This window comes from Dryobates pubescens, chromosome 29, assembly GCF_014839835.1.
Source record: "Dryobates pubescens isolate bDryPub1 chromosome 29, bDryPub1.pri, whole genome shotgun sequence".
Classification (NCBI taxonomy): Eukaryota; Metazoa; Chordata; class Aves; order Piciformes; family Picidae; genus Dryobates; species Dryobates pubescens.
Window position 1 is genome coordinate 6,134,092 of NC_071640.1, and position 24,027 is coordinate 6,158,118.

The 24,027-nt window shown below is 40.3% G+C and overlaps 1 protein-coding gene across 3 annotated transcripts in view; it reads right to left on the bottom strand.

Moving 5' to 3' along the window:
* The window catches only part of MAPKAP1 (MAPK associated protein 1), a 107,057-nt gene that overhangs the window by 46,272 nt on the left and 36,758 nt on the right, over positions 1-24,027 (bottom strand). For all 3 annotated transcript variants that reach the window (XM_054174324.1, XM_054174322.1, XM_054174321.1), the window contains exons 5-7: positions 15,668-15,840; positions 10,463-10,639; positions 2,000-2,109 (exon numbers count right to left, since the gene is read on the bottom strand). In XM_054174324.1, the coding sequence (XP_054030299.1) occupies positions 2,000-2,109; positions 10,463-10,639; positions 15,668-15,840 (460 nt within the window). The remainder of the gene's footprint in view (positions 1-1,999; positions 2,110-10,462; positions 10,640-15,667; positions 15,841-24,027) is intronic.

Consider the following 24,027-nt stretch of genomic DNA (forward strand, 5'->3'; position numbering starts at 1 on the left):
CTCATGAAGCTTACAACTACAGGTCTTAGTTCTGGATGCATCCACACACAAGGTTAAATGGAAATCTGGAAGCAACACTGTCTATTTCAAGAGACCCAAGTACATCTCCAAAAGTAAATGTAACTATCCAAAAGGTTTTAATTCTGTTACTTCACCTGTGGTTATATGCACAGCAGGGATGATGGTCAGATCTCAAAGAGCTGTCACATGGATAATTTGTATGAAGTAAATGTAAATGTTTCCTTCTACAATTAACCCCCCCCAAAATGATACATACATGCTTATATACCCTCTTACTGCAAAGGTTTCTGAGCAGGCGTGCCAAGACAGAAGAAATTAATGTGGTAACTGAAGGAATAAATGACAGGTCCAACTACTGAGCAAAAGTAACAAAATAAAAAGGACAAACAAATTTCAATCGGTCAGGGAGCAAAACATCTGTTACACGAAGGAGGAAAGTAGCTTAAGGACTGAGCTAAGTGAACCCTTTAGCCACCTCCCTTCAGAGAAGAGAAATCTGACCCCAGGAAATAAATAAAAGTCACCCAAAAAAGTGAACAAAAGAGGGGTTTGAAAAAAAGGGAACACCATTCATCGCAGCTAACGACTTGTTCATTATGAGTGATGATGGATAAAGACTTCTCACGCTGAGATGAAATCAAGATTTATATGCATTGTTTCCTCTCCCAACTTGTGGGAAGATCATCATCATTTAATTCTATCTCTGCGGCCAGTGATGGGCATCCAGAGAGCTGGTTATCAAACGGCGCAGTCAGCTGGCAAAAGCCGAAACGTGCAGTTGGCACATCTGGACCGAGCCGCCACAGCCGAGGGTGAACAATGACTCCTGGCCAGTGGCCAAATTGCTGCAGACGCTGGCGGGTCTCATCTACAACCACCCCTACCAGCATCTCGCTCTCTTCTCCCCCCCCTTCCCTTTTCTCTCTCTCTCTCTTTTTTTTTTTTTTTTACGAGAATCAGATTTTCATTGCTTCATTCAATTGCTCTCCTCTGCCATTTTTTACAGCTCTTATCGTTCCCTTGGAATATGGCCTTGAGACAGCTCATCCGTGTCCTTCACTGTGTTATCTCTTCTAACTTTTATTAAAACTTCAGCTCTCATCTGAAGATAGCTAATTAAATCCATGACAGATTATACACTCGTTTAAAAACTGCACTGAACTACTTTTTCTAAAGAGAACAGGGTTTATTTTCTTTTCCCATAGTTAAAACTAAGGGTATATAAGGAGGTTTCATTCATTTACAAAGACAAGATCCTTATCTGCACCCAGTATATAGATAGGTTTATATTAAAGTTCCTTTGTTGCGTGACAAGACTCGGTGCGATTTCTCACAGTAATTATTTCTTGTTGCTGGAAAGATCTCTCAGCCTTATGTTTTTGAAACATATACACTAACACGTATGTAGATGCACATTTACACCCTTCAGAAGCATTGCTCTAAACCAGAAATGCAAGTACTGCAAATGTTCCTTTTCTTTTTCAGTGTTGCCATCTCTTAACTCTAACAGCAGCTATTTTGACAAGATTGCAGGAAGCAACATTTTCTTTTCCTCTTCAGAGCACCAATGAATTCTTTTAACTCATTTAAAAATCAGATTAAGCATAATTTTCTCACAATAAATTAAAAGTATACAAATTCCACCAAGGACTGGTCTTGCTGCACCTCCACCCATCATTTCAAATAACCACTAGCTGGACTTGAATGCAAATGGCTTTGTTATCATAAATAAATACTTGCAGTAATGGATATACTGCTCTGCAGCAAACATAATGCAGCTCCTCCGCTGCTTTTTGCCAGCATCCAGAACACAAACCTGTGTGCAAAACTGCTTCTGAGTGATGCTGAAAATTACAATACCCACTGAAAAGAAAAAAAAAGCAAAAAAAAGAGCATCTTTCACAACAGTTAAAAAGAGATATAAAATATGCTCGTGGAAAAACACCCTACCCTCTAGAAAATACGATAAATAACCCACCTGAGCCTCTCTGTGATCCCTTCCTTCTCTTTAAGGCCTTTTGTAAGATATCCTTCATGGTGACCTTCATACTGTCCACCTGAATAAGTGAGAATCCATGAGCAGCATTTCTGCAAGACAGATGCACATGCATTTTTACAAAATCATCATCATCAGGCAGCTCGGTGCAATTTCTGTTAGTTCAAGCAAAGGACTTGTTAGGCACAACAATGAACAAAGTTGTGCTATAGAAGTTAAGATAAAAGGAGAAACTCCCTTAGAAAGGCAGAGACAAAAATGGAGAAAATGGATTGAGATTCAAGGTGTCTTAAGGATTTTCCTAATTTATCTTTATTTTTGATCAATTTGCATTCATCATTAGAAAAGAAAAATGAGCAAATGTATCTGTGGCGCTCCTCAACTGCTCATTAATAAGCCTCTGCAAGGCGTTTCACAGTGCATACAAGAGAAACAGTTTGCAATGCCATTTCCATACACGTCCCGATGGCAGACTGAACAAACCGGCGAGGGGAAGTGGAAGAACAACACCCAGAGAAAGAGCAGCAGCTTTCCAGCATTATTTCAAATGCAACATGCTTTCTTTGGAGATGTTTTTGTGAACCCCGTGGCACAAAATCTGCCAGGAAGGACTCTGACAGTGGGGCCTGTGTCCTGGCCACTGCCTGCGGGGTCCACATGCAGGGACAAGCTGTGCACGCACAGGGGTGGCTCCCATTCTGCTGGGCAAATACTGAAAGTGGCACCGCTGGGGAAGCAGAGAAGATGACAATATAATAGAGGAGATACTGGATTAATATCTCAGTAAATTTTGCCCCTTAGCCCTTGCAGTCAATCTCTGCTCGTGTCAGTAGATGTCACTGCAGACAGTTAGCACAGGAATTCCAGAGCTGCTCTGCACCCACGGGGAGAGATTTGCACTGCAGGGAAAAAAAACTGTTTTGCAAAGCTATTTAGACAGGAGGAGGAGCTTTGTATCTGGCAAGCAGGAATTTTAATCAGGGAGTAGAGCTCTATATGAATATCACAGCTGGAATATTTTTTAAAGCAACTGGCAGTCAAAAGCAATCCAAGCAACACAATTGCATCATTAAAAACAAGCCCGTATTACATGTCACTAAACCACAAATGCTGAGAATATGAGTCGGAGTTCTGATCACTTCAGATGTGGCATCCCTGGCCCATGCTGTGACATAGCCTACATGAATAAATGACATTAACACTCACTGCTGGTTACTGGCTGGAGCATAAGCATGGACACAGTGGTCAGCAAATCCCCTGCCTGGGCACAGGGTGGCCACCAGCCCACTGTCCTGAAGCCACCAGAAAAGCAAACACACGTTGACTCCTTTCACCCCATTCACAGCACACAGCTACCTTATTTACCCCAATTAAGCTTCTCAGCTCAACATCATCTGCTGAGAATAGCTGGAACAGTCTGAAGAGATGGTAAGAAAACCAGAACAGGAGGTCACTTATGCGTTACAAGAAATAAAAATGCCTGTCACGTTGTAACAGATTGGATTGGTCTGTTCAGAGCATCCCCTGGTTCCTTGGGCAGCTCTCCCCAGGCTCCTCACCCCATGGCAGTGAATTCCACAAGTCACCAGTACAAAACAGGGTTTCCTTCTCATCAGTTGTGAGTTAGTCTCATCTGAATTTCATTCTCAATTCCTTTTGTTCCTGGCAAAATGAAACTGCCTAAAAGCCCCAAATTTATGTTCTCTAGACCATTTATTATTTATAACTCTATCTTACTCATCTTCAGACCAAATATTCCCAACCTATTCATGCATATACTTTTCTCCCCTCTCGATTTCTGCCCTGCCTTTCACACAGAAGGAGCAGAACTGAGCCTTCTGCTCCACATGAGGGAGTTCAAGCCATGTCTGCAGTGGGGAAATGCTGATCTTGCACAGCCTGGGGTTTCAGGGGGCTCAGCTAACACCATATTGTGAGAAGAAACCTTCCTACACTCTTTATTTATGAGCAAATCTTACACACAGCTGCTATGGAGCCCTGTAACCTTCATGAGAACCACACAACACCTTGCCTTTCCCAGCAGCTCTTGGTCATTCACTTCACTTCCAAAGTCACTACAGCTCTAGTACAAATGGATCTGTTGAGCTACATTTGGGTGGATTTTTTTAAAGTGTAAAGCCTCTTACACAATGATACTCTAACTACAACAAAGAAAGTACCTTTGTGCTTTCATTTAAATGACACAATCTTTGTCACTGAAGTGCTACAAAATACCTTTGGACACTGGACTCAACCATAAGGACATTGACTCAAAAGACATCTGATGCCTTCAGGCAATTCCTAGAATGCTCTGCAATACAGAAAGAAGGTTTGCAGAGAACTGCAACCAAAACACAGGAAAATAAACTCAAATACTGCAGGAAAAACCAAAGGTGAGCAAAATCTTTCAAAACCTTCTCTGGCCAAAATGTCTGGAGTCACAACCTTTTCTTTTTTTTCCCCTTTAGAACACAATGTTTTGCAGACATGTTTTCCCACAAACAAGGCAGGACCTGCAGCCTATACCATGGATCATCCCTGCTTCCCACTGGGCACAGAGCAAACCACAGCAACTGGCCATGGCTGGCCCAGCTTGGGGCTCACACCAACATGTATCCAGAACCTCCTGAGAATGGAAGGCTGTCCCTTACACTCCTGACACTTGAGCTGCTGAAGAGCACATGCTGTTGCTGATCCCGCTCGTGGTTCAGGCCATCCCCACTCAACTGATTCTTTCTCCTGAGCAGCTGGCCTGAGAACTGTCAGACTAATTTTCCTGACACTCTATTACTAACTCATGCCTGAGCCACGGCCATTCTTTGCCTCAAAAGCTGGATCCCATCCCAGAACAATCTTTAGAAGTTTATTTTACTGATCAAAGCAAAATAAGAAAAACCTCTGTGTTTTACTATATTTAGTGTGCTATCCAGTAAGCAAGGCCTTGGCAAGAGCAGTGCAATGTAAAGCGCACCCTGCATTTGTAAACTTTTGGCTATTTGCTCTGGAACAGAGCCCGAGGGTCTGAAGCACCCAGCCCAGCTCAGACACATGACTCTCTCCATCCTTCCCTTGCTCCACAGTGCTGCTTCTCCCCACGGCACAGCACAGAACCTCAGCAGTGACATTTTAGCACTCAGCAAACCCACAAATCTGCGCTGAGAGTGGCTGCAAGCCCAGACCAAAGAGATTCTGCCTTCATCCCGGGGTCAGGCCAGCATGTCAGAGCACATTTCCTGCAGAAGAGGAGAAGCCCTGCACCATCCTTGGTGTGCTGGAGTGTGGTCAGAGTCCTGGAGCCACTGTCTGCACCAGATCACCCAAACCACCATCGGCATAGCTCAACGTGCCTCAACGTGAAAACAGCACAGCGAGGCTCTTCTGGAAGAAACACACAGCCCACCCTCGCCCTGCCAGCTTCCCACTTATGCTCTGCATTGATAATGTGCATGAACTGTCCTCACTCAGCCTAATTCCAGCATATCCTTAATTACAATTATAAATTACATGGTTTGAGCTTACTCTGCTAACGTGTGATACCTTTATTTGAAGTCAACCCACTAAAAGCCAGGACAGACAAGTAGATGCTATTCAATCAATTAAAACTGGTGCTTACAAATTGGAAGCCAACGAAACTCCTTAGAGCTTGTATCTTCTGTCACTTTGCAAAAACATACCTGGGTGACAAGGTTAAATCAAGCAAAGGAAATCCCTGGCACTTATCATCCACAGGCATTACTGATAAATTGTGCAGTGGAGGAATAAAGGATTACCTTCTGTATTTTTTCATTACACTTTTCTTTTGTTACAGAATACATAAATCCATTGTGGCACAATGTAATATGTATCATCGTGCTACACCTGTGGACGTTTCATAACGGCTGCCATGTCTGTGCAGTCAGGAATGATAAGTGAACCACCCGTGAATGTTAATGATAGTGATCATTCTGCAGTAACTTGGCTTTCCATCTTCTTTTACAGCCTCAGCACTGGAGCCAGGGTGGCAAGGTTCAGAAGAGGAAAAAGAAAACAGCGGCAGAGGCCAGAGCTCCGGCGGGCTGACGCCGGTGCTGCTTGGGGGGACGATGCTTAGAAGTGGCATGGAAACAGGCAGTGTCCTCTCCATGGGCTCCATTTGTGTAGCCAAATAAAAACCCAACACTTGAAGGACAAAGGCTTCTGTTCTGAATGAGAAACAAACTTTCCCAAGAGCTGCTTTTCCAATCTGTGACAATTTAAAAAAAAAACACAACCTCATTTTTTGTTATTGGAATACTGATGTGGAATTTATCAGTTAAGGCTCACACCAAAACTGGCTGACATGGCTGGAAGTGTCTCTGAATGGCTCCTAATGATTTCCACTTGATCAGCAGGAAGTCCAAGTCTAAAAATCCCAGTTGATACAAAGTACTTAACTTAAAATGGGCAATTTTAAAGAGAAAAGTGCACAGTGATGTGCAACAGAATAACTACACCAGCCACAGCTTTTTATTCTACACCTAAATGATCTTGAGTCAACCTCAACTAACTCTGCAGGCTCTTGGGTAAAGCTGGCTTTATTGGGACACTTAACTGTAAGCCATCACTGGACATCTAACAATCAGCTTCCTGCTTCAACAACTTTCTTGGAGTCTGACCCCTGTCTGTTCCCTACCCTGGTGCTGACCTTCTTAACTCTGGCAGCTACTTTAACTTTCTTAATTTTGCATTTTATGAATATTCTGAAATATACTTTGTAGATTACCGACACCCACGTAAAAACTGGTGACAAGCCTCCTGTAACCCAAGTAAAAAACACACTTCAAAGCTTTGAACTGAATTTGTTAAATGTACAATGAAAGCCTGATACTTTAATGAAGTTCCAAAACATAACCTATGAGGTATAGCAGAGGTGCTGCTCTGAAAAATACATATATAATAGTCAAAGTCATTTAAACATAATATCAAACCAGAAAAACAGTGCTCCAGAGCAGAGGAACTGTATGCCAAATTTCATCTGGGGTGCCAACTGGCAGCTGAGCTACAACTCCTTGAAACACCATTAGACTGAGTATGTCAAGTAGTGATAATAAAATTTCCAAGGGAAAAAGCCCTAATGATAGTACAGATTTATTTTAAGCTACCTTCATTCAGTCTTTCAGGTATTACTTCATCATCTGAAGAAGGCTGCCTTTATATGAATGCAGGGCTTTGTCTGACTCCTCCTGACAGATCGAACTCGAGATCAGAGCGGGCTGTTTGCGAGCGCCGTGCTTGACATTGGACAAAGCACTGCTTTCCACAGCAGACATCCTCCAAAAACATAACTCGGCAGACTAATGGGCAGTTAGAAGCCAGAATGACTGCCCTCCGTCTTCTCCTTGTGCAACTTTGCCAGAGTCCTTGGAACTTGCCAAATTCGGTCATGCCTGCTTAGCTTGCTCGACTGATTGTGCCAGAAAAGAAAATAAGACACAGATGTATTTGAGCTCTTTGAGATGCCAGTAAGAGAGACAGCTAATGGCTTCATTTCGACCCTCCCCTACCAGCTGGGCACAGGTGGGGGGATAATGAGGTCCCTCTCCCTAATCAAACTCAATTATTTACTACTCTGTATAGCCACAAAGACACTCACATTCAGCTCAGAATATAAAATGCACTGTGGGCTACTTCCAACCACTGCCACTGGGTATTTATAACTAACTCAAGTGGCTACGAGTTTGCCTTGGCAGGAGTTTAAGTGTATAAAGTTCTGCAAACTGTTTCTGCTCAAACATGTCCTGCTGAAACGGGGTCCCTGGCGAGGTTCCACAACTGTCAGCTCAGGAACTGCACAACATCTGAAAATCTATCCAATATGCAGGACGGGTGAGATGTGAAATAAACCACCGTGCTCCATCATGAAGCTTCTCAAAAGCATCAACTTTTTTCAACAGTGATTCAATATTAATAAACAATACAAGTCACAAGCCTGACACGACAGCAGCTGAAATACTTCAGTGTGAGGAGTGGGGGGGGGGGGGGGAAAAGAGATGTGAAACACAGAAACACAATGACATGCACTAGCAGGATGACAGGGAAGGAAGAATATGCACAATTTACAACAAACCCCTATAAAAATAAGACAGCACACAGATTTAAACTCACAGAAGTAACCATCTTTTGATCAAGTGATGATCAAGTAATTGTCTATTCTAGGGGACACACAGAAAATACTGATTTAAATCTCACTCTTTACAAATAGCTATTTACACAGGAGGAAGTACAAGGCATTTCCAACCAACCTGTAGGGAAAAAAGAACCAACCCAAAATCCTCTCAGAAAAGCACTACTACTTATGGTGCAGGACCTCTCAAATTAGAAGGAAGGTCCTCCCATGAGCACAAATTATGCTAAACATCTTTTTTTGCAGGATTTGCAGCTAGACCTTCATCCTGCCTCAAGCACCAGTCAGAGAGCTGGAGGCTAAACCAGGATCCTGCTGAGGTCTCTGTGCTCCATATGGGAACAATGGTTCCACATCCTTCAAGCTAACATCCAAAATCTGAGACCACAAGCATTCACTGAATTTAAATACTACTCCCTGTTTATGCACTGAGTACAGGCCATGGGGATTATGGTAGGAGGCAGCCGAGAAAGAATGGGGACTTTTGCCAGTTGTGAAATCATCAACAGTTTATAGTCTTCTAATGATACAGGCTTCTTATCTGGTCTACCTGCAACAAACACTCTTGCTCATTTTTGATTGCATGGAATTACAAGCAAATCTTTTATATACCTGCTGGTATTTTTCAGGGGATAGTGAAAATGCAGGATTATCTTGAAGACTAAACAATTATGGAATCATAAAATTTTAAAAAACCCAACACCAACATATAAATTCATGGTAATAGAATTGAAATGCACACAGGTGAAAGAGATCTTCCCTCTTGCAGCCAAAAGCTGCATCACTCTTCAGTCAGTGGAAGGAATGAAATAGTCTGCAATTCCACAGGGGGAAACCTGGCTCAGCCATGTGGCTGCAACCTGCACAAACCAAAACAGGACCTCGCAATGACTGGCCAGACTGCTTCGTCTCCATCCTGCACCACCTTCCTCAGCTGAATGTTCACCTTGAATAACTGATTTGTAAACACTGTTGACAGAATATTCTATTTTCCACTGACCTAAAGCCGTGGAATGCAGTGAAGAGGCCTGTGGGAAATACACATGGGATTTCTGAAAATTTCTTTCAGTAGGATGCTTTAGAATGTCTCTAAGAAACAGAATACACAATAAAGAATATAAAAAAATGCAATTAAATGGGTTAGGTTAAAAAAAAAATATGTCTGATTATTCAAAAGCAGAAGCAGCTGTATGGTTATGAAGTGGAAGTAATCCTTTATAAATTAAAATAATGTCCAATAACCAGGAAAACCCTATTAGCATTTTCATTTCAAGAGATCCAAACACAAATTATTTTTCCCAAGTGAGAAGTGGCTTATGCTGCTAGTATTTTGTTACGGTAATTAAGGCCTTCTGATGGTTTAAAAGATTTTTCACTCACAAGCAAAGAAAAATAAAAGTGATCAAGCACAGTATATATGACTCAAACACCAATTCACTGATAATGATACTGCAAATTCTCCTTGAGCTACAAAGCAGACAGCTTCAGTTTTTCAGTTCTGGACTGGGTCATCTCCTTCAAAGAGACTTTACAGTGGCATGTCCGCTCCTACTCTACCTGGCATGATATTCACCCCTCATTTCTCTCTTCAAACACTGCAGTGTTATTAATGAGCTCTGCAACTATTTGTATTTAAAATCACTTGCTTTTTTCAGTCCAACCAGTCTTAAATCGAAACCCACCACTTTCTTTATCAGGCCTTGAAAGAAGATTCTGAAGTCTCTCACATGCAGAATATCAAAACAGCACAAATACACCTTTTTTTATCCCCCCCCCTGCTGAAATTCAATAAATTTTCCCCAAATAATTAAAAGTTCACTAGCAGGATTGGTCCTTAATACCTGTTGGAAAGGGCTCTGGGTCTCCAACATGAATGACTTTATAACTTTAAATCTCTGCTGCTGTTATATACATTGCTTCCTTTATTAATTTGAACGTATTTTCCATAAATAAGCAGCATGGCTGGAGCAAAATGAAGATTATGAGCTCAGACTCTGCATAAATTCCAAATATTTAGTAGTGGGAGCACAACAATTCAGTGTACTCCAAACTAATATGCAGAAGAACTGATTTTCTTCTCTCGAGTTTCAGACTTCACAGCGATGGGCTCACCCAACTGCTGCCAGCACCACTTAATGTTCTACCTGCCCACTGACAGAGCCCAGACCAGGGCATCATCTGCAGGGAACCAAGAATACATGTGGCCCCCTGCATTTAGAAAAGCAAAGAAGGAAAAGGACATGGAGGTGGCCTGGGCACCCAGCTGTTTCCCGCTGATGGAGACTCTCAGCATCCATACTCACATGCGGACAAAGAGTGACTGTTTGGCTGCCAGGCCGGGGGAAGAGTACTTTTCAACCAGTGCCAGAGTGCTGAAGCCAAACTTGTGAATGGGCTCGTTGGAATCCAAGGGTGGAAAATCTGTGTCAACCTCCCCATCATCCTCAGCAATATGGAGACAGTAGGCATTGACGTTGTCGCTGAAACAAAAGACAACACAAGTTCATTCAGGAGGGAAGCTAGAACCAGTTCAGCTCAGCAGATCAATCACTAAATGCTGTGGTAAACAAATCAGCAGACACCTCATACAGGAGCAATATACTTAAAAGCTAATGATGGCATGTGTATAAATAGGTCCCAGCAAAGCCCCAACACATCTTGCTACCATAAACTCCAAACCTCAGAGTACAGCAGCAAGCCTTACTTCATCAGTAACTGTGCTGCAAGAAAATACAGACAGTGAGTAAAATATACTAAAGTCTGCAGATGTGTCATGACTTCATAAAGCTGGAAGCAGTACTTCTCCATTTGTGAATTTCTCCATTTATATGACCACCACAGTTTAGAATTCAAGATGAACAAGCAGTGCTTAGGGTGGTTTTTTTTCATAGATAAAGCAACTGCGACAAAGTTGCTGAATGCAGGCTGGAGGAGCAGAGAATGCTCTCAGGCAGGCAAAAAGGGTAATAAACCATGGGAAAAGTAAAGATCTGTTCAACACAGTAGCAGTGATGAGCAGAAAAGCCACCTTTTCTAAATATCTAAGAAACCCAGCCACTAGAAGCAGTTAAAAATTAGTAGAGACTAACAAGCAGAACTAAATAACAGAGTTTCAAAAAGATACAGTGCAAAGAAGATTTCAAGTATCTCTCTTCCCAAATACAAATGCCCACAGGGAAACAACTCTGTATCTGACAGCTACTGATCACATCTTTCTTGTATTTGGGATGTTAACATTTAAATGATGGTCCTGAAAAGTATTCTTTCTTACTGTACATCTACCAGCATCCAGGCATTTTCCACAGCCATGGAGTACAACGTGGATGCTCATGTGGCACTGTTTCTCTAAACTCTGCAGTTCAAATTTGGAGTTTTAATTGCATGATTGATGCGTAAATTAATTAATTGCAAAGTGTATGCTAATTGTTTAATTGGTTGCTTGATCTATATAGATCATTTTTTGAATTAAATGAGTTGATTTACAAAGTTTATTGATTGGATGTGACAATGAATTATTTCACTGACTACCTGATTTGCAATTTTCTCAATTAATTCACAAACCTTTGGTTGCAACTCTGCTTTACTGAGAGTGCTTAGTCCAGGTGATCTATATGCAACTTGTCATGACTAAGACATTTATTATATAAAACAGGTAATAATGATGCATCTCTATTAATGTCAGCTGCTAACAAAAGGGTAATGCAGCAATGTTTGTCACTGTGAATTCTGAGAACTCTGCAAAACTATTGAAGAAACTTTCCTGAGTCTCTGGACTGTTATAAAGAACTGGAATAGTGCTGTAGAATTAATGCTTAACTTCTTCAAGATTGCTTAAGTAATTTTTAGGTAAACTGGTGAATAGTAGTACTGGAAAGAGGATTCAGAGAGCATCAGTGCTCTGAGAATCAGAAGCAGCCTACAGTCAGGACGATTCCCAGTCCTTTTAGGAACAAAATATAGATACAGCTGATCCTGCTCACACTATGACAAAGGTCTGGCATGATTTTTGTGTCCTTATTCTGTTTAGATTTCTACAAATACAGACACCAAGCTCTCCATGCTCCTTCTGTCCCGTTCAATGTAACTCAAAATCAGCCCCTGCTAGGAGACTCTCCAGTCTGAAGATTGACTCCGTGCCCATATCCCACAGCTCTGCTCTGTGCCTTACACCACTGATTTCTAACCTGTTCTCCTATGTGCAGCCTGGTGTGCACTCGAAGCTCTGTATAAATAAAGTTAACATTTCCATTTGGTACTGGGTGCATTTGCATAATTCTCATTAAAGCTGGAGGAACGTGTAAACATGCAGGCAACAGAACACAGTCGGTGTGGTCTCAGAGCAATCCAAGTGCCAAAAAAAGGTGGTGGTGACAACCACTTATTTTCTACCAATTATACTGAAAATACACCATGTCAGTTAAATCCCATAAATTAAAGGGGTTACAAATGTCTTCAAACATGCAGTGGGGTCCTGAACATTAACACAGACTGAATCACAATCCACTGAGAAAACAAGCCCAATAGGTAAAACTGTTCCACGGTTTGAAGCTCCACCAGGAGGAGATCAAAGTCCTGAACTTCAGGCTTCAAATTACAAGGTTCAAAGCCTGGGGAACTGGGAGTTTGCCGTGGACAGAATGCAAAAGTTAAAACCTGACAGATGTAACAGCATTCTTAACATCTAAAAATGGGATGCTTATTTGAATTAGCATCTCACTATTAACTTATTCCTAGAAAGGGATTTTGTTTATTTTTTGCAGGCACAATCATTACAGAACATCTGTCAGGGGCTGGCAAGAGAATGGTCCACTGGGTTATGACCAAAGTTCATGTCTATGAGGCCAGGAACAGGGCTGCTAGCACTGTCAGTAGTTCCTCATATCAAGACACTGAATAGAGACAAATATAATACAATTATAACAAAAAAAGGCAGCCTAACTGAATACAAAATGTTCTCAAAGCTGTCAACTAATACTCACTCACTTCAGACTCTTACATTTTCCTTCGAGAGAAAAGAATTAGGCAGTAATATATTCTTTTCCTAAAGACAGAGGGGTTGTTTCTCTTAATTACAAAGTCTACAACCTCCTCATTATTCTCAACCGGTATTACTGGTAGGTACATCTGTCATTCTGCTCGTGTTGTGTATCAGCTTTGAAATGTTCTCAGGATGCATTTTAGCACAGCATCACAAACATCCCGATTTTTGCCTTTTCATCCCCTAAACTGACTAAATCAGGAACAAACAACAAATGTAAAAATGTGCAACCTACACAAGTTCTTTCCTCCTTTGGAAATGATGAGGATCAGTTTACAGTTAAATCAATCCTTGTTAAAGGACTGGCAGTCAGCAACACTAAAAAAAGATGATGGAGACATGAGGAATAATTAAGAGCTAGACAAGATAAAAAGCTTATTGCAATCTTGAGGTTCTGTCCCTTCCTCTGAGCATTTGTACCCAGATTCTCAATTGCTGCTGTCAGACTGTTCTGGGGAACTCATGGCTCCATTATTTATTTCATTATTTCTGTCCTGAGATTTGATTACATTAGACAGCCTCCTTGGTCATGATCACTCTTTGACACATCATAACATCTTATCCTTCAAGGCAGACAGTGAAATTCATTTCCTCCTATTGCTGACTTTTGCTGTTGGCAATGATGTTTCATGGAATACCTCTACTCACGGGTGCTGTTCCATTTGAGGTGTGCTGTGCTCCTGAAAAATACATGTGTCCAAAGACTGACATTAGTGGTGTGTTACTCATTAAAAAATAAGCTTATCACACACTAAGGACACTTTTTTGAACTTATGATATAATGAACAGAAATTAGTCACAGCAAACGAAATGGCACCATCTGCAAAGAATTTTGTATTTCTTCCCTAGTGTAGGGGGGGTGTGGGGAAAAGGACAAATAAACTGGAAGTGTTTAACCTCTGAAACATCTCATATGCCTGTTGAGAAGAGCTAAGGGAAATCCTATATCCAAGGCAACAATATCCATGAAACTGGTTTCATGAAGTGCTGCTTTTCTGTGTTGTGCTACACTTGCTAAACAGAAATCAGCTACTCCTAAAGAAGGGCAGTTCCAGCGACCTCTCAGAACCTTCCTTTCCCCCCTTACAACTGTGCTACCACAGGAGAGAAGCCTACCAAGTCCTCAAACACCTCTGAAAAATGCCAAAAGAGCTAACAGTAAAATTCAGTACCAAAACCCCCAACCATTCATCAAATATTCCAGGAAAGGAACAAAGCAGTGAAAATTGGCTCATACAGAAAAAACCCCAAACTAAACTGTTAACCTTCTTTGCACCAGGAAAGTCACCCACTACTATCTGTAACTAATAACTCTGTTATAAAACTATTTTATTCTTTATGACCCAGGAAAACCTGAAGCTGTTTTAAATCCCAACTTGTTCAGGCTCTTACTAAACATCACTAGTTCTGCAGCACGGCAAATCCCATCTATTTGGTGACAAAAATCTTAGGGGCAGATTCTTCCACAATGGAGACATAAGCAGTGATTACCAAAGACACTAAAAAAAAAATCCATTGATTAACTGAAAAGAAGATTTCTGAGGACAAAACAGATGCTGCTCTTTACAACACAAAGAACCAATGAGATTGAGGTCAAAGTTGTGCAGAAATTAGACAATACTGTATGGCAGAAGCTTTTGAAATAAAGAATGCAATTGTATTGACAATTTCAGAGAAAAAATTGTGTTTATTTTGTTTTCTGTATTCTTATTTGCGTATCTTTAATTTAGTGATATCTCCAGGATGATAACCTGGAGAGAAAAACACCTCTAGCCTCTTTATCTGTCAGCTCTTAGAAAACCACATGTGTATAATGAATTGAAGCCATGTCAGCAAATGACATCAGAAAGTTATAATGCTGAAGTTCTAGGAGAGAATTAGGACTTTTTTTTCCAGGCACACTAAAACCTAACCTATGGTTTCAGGAGAACAGACACAACAGGACTTCCAGGGCACATCGTCACCCAGTACAGTGGCTCCTCTCTCCATGGACCTGCAGGAAGAACTGGCACCGTGCAGCCAGAACAGAGTCAAGGCCTAAGCACTGTCCCTCAAAACAAACAACAAAGGGAGTTACAGATGAGTTCTGGATTTTACTTGACATCCTTATGATAGTAGCTATGAAGAACACTACCAAAAAATAGATGGGACATAAAATAAAAAGCATCCCCATGACACCAAAGGAGGTAAGATTTATATCATTTTTTCACAGAGCATTTTGAAGTGAAGATTAATTCACAGATCCATGGTTTTATGTACTTATCATTATACAGTACCCAGTACTTTAATTGAAGGAGAAATGGATGTGGATGCACATCTACTGCTCCAAAGGAAAACACTGATACATGTGTGGGTGGTCTCTCTAAGATTTAACTATAAAAACACTGGCACGGAAATCCACTTCATTATGCAAAAAAGGCTGCAGGGGGAGAAAATTAGAGATCAAGAGGTAGTAAAGAAAGAACATTACTTCAGTTTTGGTTCCCGTCCCTCACTTGTATATTGCCAGCATATTAGTCCAATCAGGTCATGCACCTTGGCATTTGCTATCGTCACAACGGTCATGGGCTGTAGTTTGTCTTGGCTTGTGTGCAGTGGGAGGTAGACATCAATTTTTTTGGTTGCCGTTGTACCAACATGACCCTGTCAAGAAAATATATTTCATTAGAATGTATTAAAGAAATGACAGAGCTAAGACAAAAACCTGGGGTGGGTGGAATTCTTTTCAGCAGAACGATTAAAATACACTGCTACAACTGAAGATTGGAAGAAGCTTGACTCTTTAAATTCCTGTTCTTTCACTGCTGTTTAATGTATCTGTAAAAAATGGTAAGGAATATTTGGCAATGATTTCACAGGTCTGAACTTCACTGTAAGATCCCACGTTCCTGCAGGACCAAAAAAACCATTCCAGCCAGACAAAAAAAAAAGGTGGGATGAGGAGGAAGAGAAAACTGACAAGGCTATCTAAAACTTCAAAACCATTTCCCCATCAGCACTTAATACTGGCACTATCCTTGTTTCTACATAAATGGGGAAGTTGGAGCCTGACCAGCATATTCCCACAGATATGAGGAAAAAGAAGAGCACAGCACAGCTGGCAGCACTCTACCCATAAAACAGTGAGACCTGAACTTGAATGTTATAGATGCCAGCATTTCAGAGACAGCAACTGCATCTCAGAGCTTAAGACCCAACCAGCCAGGCACCACAGACTGCTCAGCCAGGTAACACATCCTAAGTACAGACCTGTGGCAAAAAGGAACATCAATCATATGTAGAGGTTAAGATGACCTTTAGAAATAAACCTTAGGCTTGACCCTGGTTTGCCAAAAGAAGGATACCACACATACCACTGGGCCACTGAACTATTTGAAGATAACCAAGAAGGATTAACTAATACTGGTTTTTATTGGAACTTATTTTATTAAAAAAATAAACCTGAACAGTTAAATAAACTACAAAATACACAGCAACATGGAGATCTATAAAGGTTGCATTATAAGAGGAAAAAACCCCACCTTGATCTATTGTGGATAAGACTGCATTTTAAACCCAGAAGTCTTTCTAACAGACCAAAGACTGTATGATCCCCATCTACCTCTATACATATATGGGCCTTAAGAGAAGAAAGCAGTGCTTGAATTAATCACTTGGAATTCTAAGTAACAGAATAAAAGGATTCACCACAATAAATCTGTAATGGGAGTATAAACCAGGGAGTTATATGCCATGTGCTAATTTCAATATATTGTTAAAAACCATTTGATCCTTCAGTGTGATTATAAATTAGAGAAAGAATAGGAATTTCAAGATTAAAGTTAGTCATACTAGCACAGCTAAAAGTATTATTTAAATCCATCCAAATGCAATGAAATTTGTTTTTGAAGGAAACATTTTTAAAGTATGGATGCCTCCTCTTCCCACGTACTTATGGGAAGAAAAAAATGGTTTTACTAATTTAAAAGGAAATGTCAGGTTTGTAAGAGACATTCCTTCACCTTGTTTGGATAAGCCTTAAGAAAGCCTTTGGGTGAGCTTGTGCGCCTGGGACCCTCTGACATGCCACCCACAACCGTGACCTCACCTCACCAAGGAAATCATTAGCACAAGTAATGAACTACAACTGCTAGAAGAGAAGGGGTTTTTATTTGCTTTCTCATCTTCCTTTCATACTTACAGGAATCACTCTTAAGGAGAATTAAGCCTGTATCCAGTAAGGAATCACCAGTCTCACAGTCTATCCTTATCTTTGCCCAGGTGCAAACACTAACCAGGAGATGTATGAACGTACTTGAGGCTGTGAGCATCGTTGGCACTGTGGTCATAACTGGGGACAGCAGCCAGGACTGCGGACCAGGGCTCTTAACTACATTTACATTTGTAAAGAGTATTTCTCAGGCCCATTGCTGGGCTCCACTATGTGCTCGCTGAGGTGCTGAGCATCACCTCAGGGGAATGGCTTAGAGCTGTGCTGCTGTTGTGCTGGTTATTGGCAGGCTGCTGGGCTGGCTGCAGGCTGGGAATAGGTTACTAGCTTCTGCTGCTGCTTCTGCATTTTGTTACACTTTTCTGCACATAGGCTAAGGGAGATGGGCATCTTATAATCTCATTGAACTCTGTATCTCAACCCAGAGGGTTTTTTTGGTGTTACTTTCCCTCCTGCCTGTCTGTAGAGAGGGGGATTTATGAGAGCAGGCTGTTTTAACTAGGACACATATTTAAATGCAAGAATGGCAGAATCCTAAGTAATGCTTAGCCCTGATAATGGAAAATCCAAGAAAAATGGACAGCCAGATGTGAGAGTTGATGCCAAGGTTACAACTGATGTACACAGCATAGAACCAGAGAATGCACAAGCGAGCCAAGAACTGTAACTAATAACCAAAAAGACCAGATTATTCCATTAGCCACTACTACATGTACAGACTGTTTTATGAGCTCATAATGCAATAGACACATGTAGTTACAAAATAAACACATTCCAGGGACTCTGATTTTACAGCTATCACAAATAAGGTGGTAACTTCCCTTGGTCTCTCCCTTTCACAGTGCTCCTCTGTCTTCTTGCATGCCCTACTGAGTGCTGTTGCTTTGTGTTTGCTGATTTTAAAATAAACTTTCTTTTGTCCTTCCCCATCTCTAAATCTGCTCCATCTCCTCCAGCCTACTTTTGCCATCTTGCTTGTCCAAACTCCCTCTGTAACTGATATCCTTGTTCCCTAACTCACAAACACTCAGCATGAACATCAACATGACAGATGACTTAAAGCAGGGGTAATTCTGACACAAGTTCAGATCACAACGGCTCTTGGAGCAAGGGGAGCAATACCAACAGCAGCAGGACAGGGAAATGGCTCAAAAGTATCACAATTATACTCAAAATCCCTTTAAAAGTGAGCAAAACATTTTTATTAATCAAAAGTGCTGTAAAACAAATTTCCATAAAATATTAGAGAGACTGAAAACAGATTTGGAAGCCAATCAGACTTTCTGTTAGTACTGAGAACATTCATTTTCATGTTAAATGGAACCATTAGTATGGCCTATAAACACATGGGCCAAGGCTTAGATGGATCAATCACCAAGGCAAAAGGATCTGGAGGAGATCTTCACTGTTTATTACAAACTGATATTTCTTCTGAACCAGCTTTAGACACCCAAACCATCAGGTACCTGTCCACTGGATGGAACAAATCCATACCCTTAGCCTGGTCCTCCAAAATATCAATTGTGCAGGAAGTCCCACAGAGCTCAATTACTTACCTGTGCAAAGCTCGTTAGGAAGGGATTTGTAGGTGGTGGGACTGAGTGAAAGGGACCCAATTATTAGCCTCAGTGGCTAAGAGTCAAGGACCAAGCCATACTGGATTTAACTAGTAATAACTGGTGGGTTTTACATGGTGCTTGTAGTCCTTTCTTTAGGATGAATCATTCAGAACCAGATTACGGACACTACTGGAATCATAATTACTTTTTTTTCCTCCCAACTAAAAATGGTATTCCAACTGTAAATGCTGAGGAGACCCAGAAGATAAAGTACAGTTACCTATATTCAAAAAGGCAGCATCAAACTTTATTAATAGACCCTGTATAAAATTCAATGGAAAATCTATTCAGGGCCAGGGGCCTTACCATTTGGAGTTTCCCTAATAGCCTCCAATAAATCTGGGAAGCATAAAGGGGCTGTTAAATTAACATTTTCCTGATCTGTCACCTGTGGCATAGTTAATTTGTCAAAAAATTCTTTTAGCTTGTCACTGGACACTGCATATTCTGACAAATGAAGTCTGGAATAAAATTGACAAAATATCTCGTTAATTTTCTAGGAAATCACAAATCTGATTCCATTAAGCTTTTTATTGTTAAGAAACGTTACATTCCACCAACCCTTTAAGGAAGTGAGGAGTAACTGCATACACAGAAAACACACAATAAGTCACAGAAAATTTTTTTAGCATCTTTATTAATAAATTCTCTTCAGGGTACCTAATGCTATCCTACAGCCTGATCTTCTGATTTCTGTTCGCTGTTTGATAGCATTTCCATCTCACTCAAAGCAAAGATGATGTTTCACCATCTCCAATTCATTGGAGGAGACATGCCACTGTGCAGCATGCGCAGGCTTCAAGAGGCGAAAAACCTGGGATATCATTTCATTTCCCACATTATTGTTAATGTGGTGTGCACATAAACACATCACTTCACTTCTTTGTATTTCTGGGGTTTTTTTTCCTATCGCTGTCAGAATTCTTGGTGGTTGGTACATCGTAGTTCTTTGGCACACTACAGCTACTCTTTGCTGCTGCTATTCAAGAACTACACAAAATGATGTCTGTTACTTGACATTGTTGAAAAGTACAGCCTGCTGGATTCACAAACTTTCTGCCATTTCTTATAGTTTGAATTAAGCAGATCAATTTACATTTGTGCTCTGATAATAAATAGCAGATAAGCTTAGGAAAGTAACTCCCATTAATAAACAAACGTCTTCTGAAAGAGTAACTTGGTATTTAAGACTACTGGCTCCAGTGAATCCATGATTCTCATGCTGTCTAAAATAAGACAGCCACAAAAAAGTACAGTAGTATTTGGTGATATATAGTAACAGTAGTTGGACTAATTACAAGAACATAAGTAGTACCACCAGCACATGCATCTGTTGCTGGTAGTTCTAGACACCAGAGTATGCGTGAAGGACATGACAGACAACTCAAATGACGAATTTTCATAGATCTTCTAGGACTGTATTTGCAAGCTGTGGTGCTTAATTACATAAATACTGGTTGCTACAACTACAACAGGAAAACTGCATGGAGAATGATCTTCACTGGCTACATGCAATTTTGGAACTATCTGTAACGTTATTCAATGTTCATTAATTAAATTAATATGCCTTAAATATTAATGGGAAGTTAAAATTAAAGAATTCTTTAATTTTAGCAAAGCAACATATTTCAACTCTATCAATTCTTTCCACACAAGAAGTCTTTCTAAGATTTAAAATCAACTTTTAATCAAAGCCCACGAGAAAATAGATACCTCCCTCCAATGCCAGATGATGTTTACCTTGTATAGATTATTGTGTGTCCACTAATAGCCTTCTACATAATATAGAAAGTTTGGTACAGGATGTCCACCCCAAGGACAACTTGCACTTAAACACAGTTCTGAAGTACCTGCATCATGGGGAGCTAATGAAATAGTCACAGAGAAAAATGTGTAAGCTGTATCCTTCTCACTCGTGATTTGCTTCGCTGCACACCACAGCAGAAAATTAAAACAAAGTCCATAAACATTTCTTAGAGAAAAAGTGATTAATTTTCAACAATAATAATTTACTGCAGCTTCCTGTACAATAGAGTTCTGTGACTAAATGTTATATCACTTTAAGATTAGATGCTCTAATGATATAATGCAAAGATTTCACTGAATCATTATTTAGTGGGAGTCATAAAAACCTCTTAAAATTAATCTTTCATGCACATCTAGCTTACCCAAAGTTAGCATTTAATTAGATGGCCTTGGCACGAATGAGCTTACTACTTTATTTGCTCAATCAGTATATGTCTCTTCAGTAATTATAATTAATTCAAGTCATTGACTCACCTCCTAGCAAACAATGCTAAACGTTACACAAAATGGAAACAAATGCCTACCCTTTGCCAAACGCAAAATGTCTTCTCACTTTTAAACTCGGTGAAATGTTTTTTGCTTTGGGTGACAGGGTATGTAATACACTATGCGGTCCAGCAGTCACCTCCTAAACATAACTTACTCACATATGCATTTAAACAATATACAGAAAATAAATGAAGGGGAAAAAATAGAAATATATTTACTCAGCATTTACATCACAAACCAAAGTTCTAACAGATTAGAGCACAGATGTTTATGGTAATACAGAAGACTGTATGCTTCTAAGACAACCATTGAAAAGCATCATTTTCTCAGCTCCTGACTTAAGAAAAAAATGGAGAAAAATGGAAAGCAATTATTTCTTCATCCCAAATCAGTGGGACTAAACCAGTCATTCACTCATAAGTGAAACAGCTTTTCACTCATAAGCCAAACAGCTTTTGAGGGGCTAAGTAGAAAAACAAGGGTCATAAAAGAGCTAAATTGGTTTTAAGTTTAAATGACAAAAGATCTTAACAGTTTTCAAGCAGCATGTGGCAGAAACCCTCATACTGTAGTGCCATACAGTGACAATGCTGGCATATGGGTCAGAGTGAACACACCGGCAGCAAAGCAGGATGAGGAACACTTTCATCAGCCTCAGGATCTCAGACCTGCAGTACCCAGCACAGAAACACGTAGCTGCCGCTAGTCTGTGGTGTGGTGAGCAGAACATCATCTAACATAACACGAATGGTAAGTATTTACATCAGAGTTTGTTTTATTTGCACAGTAATATAACAGATCTGGAGAAAATGCCTGCTCATTTGCATGTTGTGTCAATATTCAGAGGTGTAGCACCAAGTCTTAGTGTTCCTATGAAAATCCAGAGTACTTCTACTCTTTTTTCTCTCTGATGCACTGCACTATAGCCTACTGTGAAATAACGATCATTCTTACTTTCTCCTCAGGTGATTAATCCAGTGCTGCTATTTTTCATTACTAGAGTTGTATGATTACTTTTGTTATTCTTAAGTCCTTTACAGAAAATACCACCAGTGAGGCCACTGGGACAGTGGACTGGACACCAGCAGCAGGTGACCAGGCTACCTTTGACACACCTACCAGACCTCACAGCTTCCAGCGAAAGCTTCGAAGTTGCTCTGTCTCCTTTCTATCATCCCAGCTTGTGCTGCAGAGTTAGCAGATCACAATGTAAAATTCCATTAACATTGTTAAATACTTAATTTATCTCATTCACACTGTCACTATTCATAAAAATTTAACCCAGTAATTTCCTGTTATACAAAGCATAACAAAGTATGAATATTTAACTACAAGGTAAATAACACACTATTATTTTTTATTCTAAATTGTTGACTTCACTTAGCGTGTCTGCTCTGTACAGCACCACACTATTTTTCAATTAAAGGTCCAGATGTTTCAAAGGCTCCAGTCGGCAGCAGCGGTTATGAGAAATGCGTTATCTGCATTGCAATGATCACTACAACATCAGCTCCAGGCTGCATTAACATACTCATGTTTTATTCCAGCCCCCCTCCTAATGTACCAGTTAATTATACAACACACAGCTGAGAAACATAACCTCCAGAGCTGGACAGTTTCCTTCCACGTTTCCACCTGAACAAATTTTTATATGCACCTCAAAACCAGGATTTACAATATATAACCACATAGTCAAGTATCCCAAATTACTGCCTGCTCTTTCCTGGCATTCACTCCCACACATAATAAAACTCTTAAGTTCTGAGCAAAGAATAAGACATATAATTCTTGTAACAGTATATTTCAATCATATTAACACACATTCATTTACACAACTCACTTTAAAAAGGGTTTTACTTGAAGCACTATGAATATGATTTCTTGGTATTACTTCTTCCTGACATATTTATTTGGAATGGAGAAAGCCTGAACTGCCCACCACAGCCCAGACATCTTTCCCTTCACGCAGCATGCAGCTCTGTTTAGGACAAATGAACCTAGTCCCTCTTCAATCCTGTGCACTCAAACGGCATTATGCCAGAGTGAGAGCGCATCCCATGATAGGTCAGCATGGTCACAGTGGCACTGGTAAAGCCAAGCACAGGGCTGGAGCTGCCTTTCCCCAGAGGGTGGATTTCACACCAACACTGAGCTAACCATGGATATTAAACTCTTATCTCTCCAGTTCCAATAGTTCTGCTGAAGAACGAGAGCCCATATTCAGATTTATCAAACCACAATTGCTACAGCTGTAACTAAAATGCATTCAATTACACAGAAGTATCCTTAGTTTCCATGCAGCGAAGAGAAGGAATGGCCTACTTCAGAAGAATTATTTATATTTTACTTAGTAATAAACATCAAATTTGATACTGAGGAGTAAAGTTATTCTTTGTGGCGACAAAATGCAACAAAAACTTATAATTAAAACTACGCCATAAACATTATTTGTGTGCTAAGAAATACGTCACAATATATTTTAATGAACAGATGCTGTACAAAAGAGAAATGTTTTCAGAAATATTCAATCCTTGAACAGATCAGCCTCTAATCCTATGCTTCTGTTGCATAAAGCAGACAGCTTAAGTTCCTCGAGGACATTAGCCAACCTTAGGTGGAACATTTTTAATACATCACCGTGTCACTTTTTAATGTGCCACAATCTATTAACCACATGGCAAACTAACAGGGATTTTTAAAATATGG